At 32.1% G+C, this 10,218-nt stretch overlaps 1 protein-coding gene across 1 annotated transcript; it reads left to right on the top strand.

Moving 5' to 3' along the window:
* Positions 1 to 2,053: 2,053 nt before the first annotated feature.
* LOC112460894 (lipopolysaccharide-induced tumor necrosis factor-alpha factor homolog) lies at positions 2,054 to 8,915 on the top strand. Its single transcript, XM_025025820.1, has 4 exons — positions 2,054 to 2,167; positions 7,785 to 7,923; positions 8,082 to 8,232; positions 8,310 to 8,915. Exons 2-4 carry the CDS (start codon positions 7,812 to 7,814, stop codon positions 8,410 to 8,412), a joined length of 366 nt encoding a protein of 121 aa, XP_024881588.1. The 5' UTR covers positions 2,054 to 2,167; positions 7,785 to 7,811; the 3' UTR covers positions 8,413 to 8,915.
* Positions 8,916 to 10,218: the final 1,303 nt, after the last annotated feature.

Below are 10,218 nucleotides of genomic sequence, written 5' to 3'. Positions count from 1 at the left end.
AGATTTTCCCAAGAACATTAAATTTTAATAATAATTACAAAATTAACAAGAGTATTGTGCTGGAATAATATTGATTCGAAAAAATGCAATTAAAAATTAATCTAAGCGAAATATTATAATATATTATATCGATATATATTGGAGATGATATTATAATGCCTGTGCGTTCGTTTATTCACATTGGGAGCTATTGAGAAAATAAAATCTATAATACACTACGTTACGCTATACATATATGTATTGTATATGTATATTTTATTTTCCCAGTAGCTCCCAATGGGAATGAACAATCGCAGGCACTATATCTATATTGAAGATTAATTGACTAGGTATAAATTCTCTTTAAAAAATTAAAGATTATTTACGAAATAATAACAGATCTATACTTTTAAACATGAATGTATGAAATGACTCCCCTGTAGCCGACTCCCCCGAATAGCCCCCGGAAATATTTGTGAAATTTTAGTAATTATTATTCCAAATAGTGAAATAATAACTTCTATAAACACGAATATGCAATTATAATTATACACTAAATTATAAAAACTGGAAATTATTTACAGCTATAAATATCTTTCGAAGTTGCAATTTTCTGAATTGGCATTTAAGTGTAATTTTATTCTTATTTTATTATTGACATCAAGTATTATTGCTATCTGTTATTTATTATCTAGCTTTATCAGTTTCCGATTTAGAATGATAATGAAAATTACTTCGTTTTCGATAAAGAAAGAAAAAATATCTTATCATAAATGTCTGTTATCGTAATTGAGTCTACCTGGAAATGCAAATCTTACGAAAAATTATTCATTGCTAAGTTTGTAAGTAACACATACGATAAGATATCGCATTTTTAAAATCCGCAAAATCCATGAATTGCAATTAACACTTTGATCAAATTACAATTAATTTAAGATAGAAGAATTTAATTTAATAGATTAATTTAAAAGAAATTTAAAAATTGCGACGATTTATATTATTACATAACACCTGCAACCTTAATTAAGATAGAGTTTCACAGTGTTAGGGTCACTCGTAGGTGGTTTTAGCCGGTAGGCTACGGAGAAACGGCGGGATTTTTTGTCCCTGCTCTCCATAGAATCCGGCACTCTCCTGTCCCACCCCGGGGGCAGGGTGTCTTCCCCCTCCAACATCAGAGGGGGTCACTGGCTCAAACCCCCGGTGAAGCGGTGGCGCTCCCCGATCAAGGGCGCTCCCCGAACGGCGGCATAACGTCGCCGGAACTGGTTGCCTCCGTGGATCCGTGGGGATTCCAGTGGTAGAAGATTTCCCCTACGTAAAAAAAAAGGTAACACAAATAGATATTAAAATTTATTGTTTGACACATGGAAAGAAAAATTAGATTCGCAACGATGAATTATACAGAGTTAGAAATCTTGTAAGTAATTCTACCCATTGAATCGATAACCGCGATTAAGTTAAATATATAAATGATATGAGTTAAATATATGAAAGTTTGATTGAAGTCGATTGTCTAACGTTAAGACAAGGTTGCGATTCAAATAGAAATTATTTAACGTTTCGTAATCAATATCACATTGCTTTTTAAGCTTTTAATTCTTCAAATATCTCACGAAATTTTTTTTCTGTTTCTTTCTTTTGATATACAAAATATGTCAATTGCAATGTAGGAGGAGGGAGCAGGATGATCGTATATTAGTTAAAATCAGCTAACAGATATTATCGCAACTTTATTTTGATATTATTTTATTTAATTTTCACTTCAATTAAAATTGACTGTAAAAAAAATAAGAATTTCTATAATGTATTCCAGAACATCATTGTAAGTCGTAATTGCTGACATAATAAGCATTGTTTCTTAGTTTTTTAGTTGAAAGAGTCAAAGAGAAGTTCAAAGTAATATAGGTATCTCAATCTTTCGTCGATTGTGCGTTCCCATTTCCGGATCAGCGACATTGTGCGACTCCGTGACGTCTGTTCGTTTATTTGCCTATACGTTCTCCCATCCACGCGAATCCCGCCTTCGACTCCTTCGAGCAGAGAAACCAATATATAGGCCCAGTGTATAGTTCACATGTACCGCATTCGACGCTGATAACTCTACCAGTGCGATTTTTGTGCGCGCCGCGAGTATTCGAGCGTTCTCCAACGAACGCTCTCAAACCATTGTTCTCTGACGCAACAGGTACGCTCACCTATTAATAGATCGGCGCCAGACCGGCGAATTGCACGAATTCGCAAGCGATCAGCTAGTTACGTTTCTTTTAAGAAATAAAAGTTTTTGGCAAAATTTGTCGCGGAGAAATAGCTTGTGTTTGAAAGGAAAACATACCAAGACGTTAATTTTGGAGTGAAGTTATTGTAAGTCTCGAGATTAACACGTTCGCTACCGCTGGAAAACAATTGGTACCGTTATAGACTTTATTTTTAATAGATACGCACAGTATGCTACACATTTTCACTTCCGCACACATATACAGGTCACTAAACATGTTACATAACGTGTCATACATGTATGACGATATAAAGTTATATTACACGTGTACGGTTCTCTCCTGAGAATCGATGCGTCACACATATGTGACGCATGATAGCGGGCGTGTTAAGAGATTCGCTAATGTGATTAAAAGTAAAACCATTGTAGTTAAAATCATTAATACTAAAGGAATATTTCATGTGAGTGTGATGCAAATTATTTACTTTCTAATTGCTTTTATTGTGAATAAATAATCGTTTTTAACAAAAATTTATTTTAAATTATGTCTACGTTTGACTAAACTGTGTCCGGGAAACATTAAGATTCGTGTTTTAATGTTTTCCGGACATAGTTAGTGTCTGGAAATAGTGTTTTAATGTTTTAATGTTTTAATGTCTTTTTTTTTTAAAAGACCATCAATAATGACTTATAATGATGTAGCTCTGGAATACAGAAATTCTTATTTTCTTACAGTCAATTTTAATCAAAGCGGAAATTGAGTAAAATAAAATAATATAAAATTGCGATAATATCTGCCAGCTGATTTTAATTAATGTACATAGGTGTCAATTTTGCATATGTAAAAAGTTAATTAATTTTTATTCTAATATGAATTTACTAATATAAATATTTTAATTAATATTTTAATAAAAAATAATATTAATTCAGTTAAAAAGAGAGAGAGAGGGGGGAAGTAAAGAAAAAGAGCGGGAATGATATAATTTATCACGTACGACACGCACGATTTAATTATTATCGCTTAAACTGTTAAATATTCATAGAACGCGATATCAAGGAAAGAGAAAGAAAATAGAAAAGAAAGAGAAAGAATATAAAAATATGAAGTAAAAACAAGTTGCCATGCCACAAGTTTATGGTCGCTTTTAAAGGCGAGGCACTTTCCTTATCAGTTATCTCTAGTGAAACGTGGCCAACAATTTGTTGAAGGTGATGCGAACGCTTATTTTACTCAATCGATGATATCGAACATACCGATTATTCGAAGGACACGTGCCCACTCGTTCACTTTTTACGAATCGAAAACATTCCGCGATGCAAGTTTTACCTAACTGCGAAGAAATCTCCTTCATTGTACTCATTGAGAAAAAGCAAAATAGTTCTGCAAATTAACTATCATGTGATAATTGATTTAAGTAAACAAGTTTTATGAAGTCATGAAAACAAAAGTAACTTTGAAAACTATCAAAATGAACGGTCTCAACAACAACTGTGATGTTGAATATTAACATGGTACAATCTCGGTTTAGAATCATCGAGCAAAATATTTTTATCTCAGATATAATAAAAAGTTATATTATCTTAGAAAAGCAGTGGCACACTGAACAAATCTGCGATTCGTTTTATATCGCCTTTATAATATATGATCATCGCAATTGTTAAGAAACTGATCTTTCCCTCTCAAGTATCTTTTATCATTCTTTTTATCTCCGCTCGTGTAGACTTATTGTTAAACATGAAAAAACCAAACTGCGAGAAATAACATTACATTGCTAACAGAATAAATATACATATATCTAAAAAGAATAATTATTCCTATATCAGATTTTTTTTCAAAATTTTAAAACATTTTTCAAATCAGGGGATTTCCACTTAAAAAATATCTTTTACACATGAGACATTCGTCAAGTTTTAAAATGTGGTGGTTCTAGCATTAATTAAATTTATCCTCGCATATATGTAATGTTGCATGTATTAATTATTCATATCCAACAGAAAGAAAATAATAACTTTGATGAAGGAACAAAAAGTTTTTTCAAGCAAATGTTTCTTTTAATTTTTTATTTTTTATGTTCTTATTTTTATCACATTCCACGTACTATTTTAACAGAAATTTAATTATCTTTTCATAAAAGTACTTATTCTAACGTGAATGCTCTCAATTTCATAAAAATGAACAGTACGATGCGCGATGATGTAATTGAATTCTCAATACAATTTCAATTGATATGAAACTGATGCGTATGAGTCATATTTATGATATGTCTACGTGTGTACATTTTCTACATGTTGTGAGACGTTAAATCTCCCGTATACATTTAGATTTTTCTTTCGAGAATTTGATAGCTTATCACATTATACGATACGCATGTTACTCGATTGTAACTCGATTCGCAATCAAGTTGTATTCCGCGTAATGATCTAATAAACAAGCTCCAGCACAGGTTTCAATATAATGACGTATTTGGATATGTTTATATAAATTACAAGTCTAAAAAAAAATTAGAGAATAGTGAAGCAAATATTTCTTTAGCGATCAATACATTTTTTTCATTTTTTATTTGTTCCACTGATATCAAATGAAAGACTTTTGAAAAAAGATTACAAAATTTATGATTAGTTATCCGGAGAAGTGTTATATTATACTGCGATAGTGATAAGACACACACACACACACACACACACACACACACCCACCCACACACACACACACTCTCTCTCTCTCTCTCTCTCTCTCTCTCTCTATCCGGTCACAATCGGTGAAGATTGTGTGCGTGTAGATAATGTTATATCAGCGTTCATACTCTGCTGGGAGTCATATAAAGCTGGGAAATTGGGAATTTTTGGCGAATAAGATATCTAACTAACATTTCCGTTGGTTAGATAGTCTAAATCAGCTAAAAATAGATTTCGCAGAGTGTCGTCTACAAATTTTATCGGCAGAACATTAATAGAAATATAACAAAGAATCTGCTAACAGGAATATGATAACAGGATGACTGCAAGCATCGAGCAGAATCTGTCATATCGCAACTATTTACATTTTCATTTAAGTAATTTATGGAATGATAAATATCGCTCGGTTTCTGCTGGCAATATTATTATGTCGACAATCTGCGCTGGCTACCCGAGCTTAATTAAGGGGGCGCATAAAAAATAGCCCTGTATAAATTTTTTTTTAGAAAATATTAAGATAATCAAAGCGGGGTTTTACCAGTATATTATATGTATATTTATATATTAATATAATGTTAAATTTTTATTTAAAAACAGAATAATGAATTTCTTTCGCCAGTATATAGAATAACAATTAAAGTAATTTAAATCGATCGTGATTGGCAATATATAACGCCTTTTCGATATGAACATTAAAAAACTGTGAGCCAACTTGGTTTGTCGGATTCACACAGCACTTTTTCGTATCAATCATCGAGGCATTATTAATTTCGACCGTGAGTTTTGGTCAGTTGATGTAATTTCTAAATTAAATAGTTTAATTTTTATATTTAATAGTTTATATTTTATTTATTTAAAAATATTTAAAAATATATACGGCAGATATTGCTGTTGACGTCAGATACATCCACTGCTGGTATACGCTTTGCATTACCCTATGTCACATAGGCTATGTGCAACCTATATGTTTATCTAAAATCTATATGTTTATTTAAAACAAATAAACAATAGATTCTTAAAATATATAGATAAATCTAGTCTACGTAGCCGATTTTAAAAATTCGCAATTTTTGCAAAGTGGCTCTTATCTAAATATAAAAGTGCGAATCAATTGTTTCTTTTTGGCTATAAAAAGAAAACTAAGACCTAAAAGCATCCTACGATAAAGACTGCGTAATTTCATACTAAATAAATAAAAAAAAAAAAAAAAAAAAATGAATCTGATCCATCTAATTGTTTTCGAGATATTTCGGGTACCGATTTTGAAAACATGGTTTCGAGAAAAACGCGTTTAAAGTTTTAAGTATACTTTCAAGCAATATTTAAATAATTTCTTTTGACTTATATGAAATCATCTATTTCATACAGCAAGCCTTGTAACAAAGATTGTGATATTAATAAGGGAGGGAGATTCTATAGTAGCAGTAATTATCGACATTTATTTATTAGAAGAAATCTTTGAATTGGCTTTACCGAATTGCAAAATTTTTTTTCAGAATTAAAGTACGCACAAAAATCTAGAGCAGGACACACGATTTCATATCAGAAACAAAAAAAAATTAAAAATTTGGCACATACAGCTGTCACCTGACAACATTATTTACTTAAATAAAAATACTGCAATTTATACATTACAAAATGACATAGAACTGCCTTAGGGACATGTAGGAACAATAACGTGCAAATAGAAGTTTAGAAAAAAAATTTTCTCTAATGAAGTTTTATTATGCAGAAGCACATGCAGCTTGATAGGATGAGCAGTATTGCGTGTAGCGAGACATGGCGCAACAATCGGGCAAGGACAGATATATTTCTAATGAAATTTTATTATGCAGAGGCACATGTAGGTGTGCCTTAATATCAACCTGCATGTGCCTCTGCATAATAAAAACTTCACTAGAGAAAATCTTTTATTCTAGGCTTTGGATTTTACAATTAGTTCTATTTGCACGATATTGTTCTTACATGTTGTCCCTAGGGCAGCTCTATGTCATTTTGTATATAAACTGCAGTATCTTTGTTTAAGCAAATATTGTCGTCAGGTTAGGACAGCTGTATGTGTTCAAAAAAAATTTTTTTTTCGTTTCTGATATGAAATCGTGTATTCTGCTTTAGATCGTTGTGCGTACTTTAATTCTGCAGTAAAAGAATTTTGCAATTCTGTAAAGCCAATTCAAAAATTTCTTCTAATGTCTATCTTTTTAAAACGCTGTACATTTTTTATTTTTTCGAATTTTAACTTACAACTCCAAGAAAATATTCTTAAGCATATACACTGTAAGAAAATGCAAAAATTGAAAAATAGTGTTTTTTACTTGTCACTTTAATTAGAATGCAGTTAACACCAATCTATTTCAATGTTCTGCTTGAACCTGTCGGCAAATTGCTAACACTTTGCTTATTGAGTTATTTGCTCCGAGAATTCCGCTTACTCCCTCCATCTTGTTTTATTTAAAATAGATAAGAAATCGACAAATATACATATATCATATTAAAATTGTTACAAAGTCATCTGATTGCGCTTTTTTGCTTCTTGAATCTGTATCAGTCACCGCGATCCGTTTTTCTATGTAAGTCCATTTTTATCCGATAACAAAACAACTATGTGGTTCAACTGAAAGTCTGTTGCACTCACGAATTTTTTACAATATATGATCTATTCCTCTTTGTTATTTCCATTCAACTTTATTGCTCAACAACATTACAATCTTATATATTGCAATAAAATGTGTATGAAACGTAAGGGTTGTAAAACATAGTAGCAATTGTGTTTGTGTGAAACTTGCGACGACTTATGTAATTATGTAATATAAGTGTAATGCTAGATTTTACACACGAAGAATGGACAATGCAAGCGGATGATTAAACGTTACATAAAAATATAACTTATTTTGTATTTTTTTGCAACTAGATAATAACGAAAGAGTAGGCAATTTTTATGAAAAAAATGGACCACCCACCAAGTTACACGTCACCACCATATCCGCAACCACAATACCCTTATCCGCAACCACCACCAACGTCAATGCCATCAATGCCATCACCACCACGTAAGTGTAAAATTATGAAAAAAGAATCTTATAATCAATAAAAATTATATTATAAAAAACAAGTTTATACATACAATATTTGTGCATATGCATAATATCTAATCATCTAACAATAAAATAAATACTTTCGAAGTTTAACGCGTCTAATGTGGCCACAGATACGGTGCATACAATCGTAACAGGGACGGCCTTCAGCAATGAAAGTCAACATATGACCTGTCCACACTGCCATGCTACTATAAGTACGCGCGTAGACTCGGAAGCGAACACGAAGACACATCTAATTGCGGTGCTCCTCTGTTTATTCGGGTAAGATTGTAAAATATAGTATAAGAAAATCTTATCAAAAAAAGGTCCGATTAAATCTGACGTTAATTCTTTTCCAGATGCTGGTGTTGTGCACCGTGCCCTTACTGCATGGATTCTTGTCTAGTCCACAAGCATTACTGTCCAGCGTGCGATGCTTTCCTTGGAGCATCAGAAAATTAATCAATTACATTTGCGATAAAAATATAAAAAGATAGTGCAGAATTATATTATCATCAGCTAGGATATACGATTCATAAAGAAGACATATTGTTTTTATCACATATTTCAAATAAACTGTTGTCAAACTATCCACATGTAAATTAGTTTAAAAAATTTTGTTGTTGCTTACAATTTTTACAAAGTGTGCGAATATAACACACACACACACATACACACACACACACACACACATAAAAAGGAAGGGGAGAGCTCTTACTCTTTTGTTTTTATAAATACTGCTAGAGAAAAGAGATTTACGTGTATATAAGCTACATACGTTTTATAAGTGTTTTTTATACTGTTCGCGGTATTTTTTATCAACCTGTAATCTTGCATTGTAAAAGGAAATATTATAGAAAGAATTAGTAATTTTTTTAGACATACGTGTCTAACAAACATTTTAAAAACGTCTGTACGTCTTTATAGACATGTGTGCTATTTAAAATACAACACTATTAATTATACTTACGTGTATAATGTATTAGTAATATATATAATAATATGAATTATATCATAACACTAATAAAATTAATTAGAAGACTTCAAATTTGAGTTTCTTGTCAAAGCAAATAATTACAGTTTATTACTATCAAAAATTCAATATTTCTTAAACAATTGGCACTTAAAACTACTGCGACGCTAATCTAAAATTTCCATTTTCTTCAAAAGAACCACGTGAAATTCTTTTTTTCAAAGGCGAGCGAGATAGGTTAGAGAAAAGCTCGAAGCATTTGGAAAGATAATTGGAAAGTTACGAGACGGAATTTTGTAGCAAGGAAAAGCTTTTTGCAGCTGGAAACAAGTTTGCGACTGGAAGAATAAGAGATCGGACGGGCCAAGGCGGAGAGGGACAACTATATAGAGGCGCAGCATCGACTCGAACAATAACGGAAATCGGTTTTTTGTCGTATGCGGGGGTAGTTTGATCAGAACGCAAATCGAATCATCCATTGTCGGAAAATTTCTTACATCGACGACTCCAGTGCCGATAGTAGCAGCAACGGCTGTATAACTAACAGCCGCAGCTGCAGTAGCATGCATTATTAGCAGCAGCAATAATATATGCTAATGACGATGATGCATATTCGAGCACTCCGATAGCTGAATCTTCTCTTTTGTCGGCAATTTCTATTAGCGTCCCGTATACAGCCAGGCCTTTTCTTTGGATTCAGGATTTCTTTAATCCACAAAACAAATACTACAATAATGATGATGACAATAATAAAAGTTCGGTCTGTTTTTTGTATTCATATTCTTTATTCAAATTTTCCTCGAAGATATAGGAAATCGTAGATCGCAATGTTTCGACAACGTTGGCAGTAGTACTAGTGGCAACTGTGGCAAGAGCAGAAATATCAGCGAGTTATTAGACAGCAACAAAATCGACGATCAGGGTGCGAGTGGAAGAAACCGCGCGACTTATTCGTTCGAGATATAGACTCCCTCCTTTCGTAGACTATTCGAGTGGAAATTGAACAATAAACTCGACCGTTCCTCAGGAACAAACAAGACTGATGAACCGTAATGAATTATTTGTACAAATTCGACATAAATACACTTATTCGAAATAAAGCAAGGTCTTTGTAAACTGCATGAATAGTCCAGTTGCTAGGTCGATTGAGTAAAATTTTTTCGAGGTTGATGGCTTAAGTTAATGTTTTTTTTATGTTTTTTGGGTCGTAGAACAAGAATCTGTAAATACTTTTTTCGTAAGTTGATGCAATAAAAAGTTATTAACAATTTATTTGTTTAAATTGTCCTAGCGAT

The sequence above is a fragment of the Temnothorax curvispinosus genome, unplaced genomic scaffold, assembly GCF_003070985.1.
Source record: "Temnothorax curvispinosus isolate PA1 unplaced genomic scaffold, ASM307098v1 QBEX01010922.1, whole genome shotgun sequence".
In the NCBI taxonomy this organism is placed as follows: Eukaryota; Metazoa; Arthropoda; class Insecta; order Hymenoptera; family Formicidae; genus Temnothorax; species Temnothorax curvispinosus.
This window is presented reverse-complemented; position numbering and strand designations above follow the sequence as displayed.

What these genes read in the sequence shown, in the direction of transcription:
- LOC112460894 (XM_025025820.1), top strand. Translation starts at nt 7,812, where the DNA reads ATGAAAAAAATGGACCACCCACCAAGTTACACGTCACCACCATATCCG. An exon ending in ATCAATGCCATCACCACCAC is followed by an intron (nt 7,924 to 8,081) that starts GTAAGTGTAAAA and finishes ATGTGGCCACAG; the next exon opens with ATACGGTGCATACAATCGTA. An exon ending in GTGCTCCTCTGTTTATTCGG is followed by an intron (nt 8,233 to 8,309) that starts GTAAGATTGTAA and finishes ATTCTTTTCCAG; the next exon opens with ATGCTGGTGTTGTGCACCGT.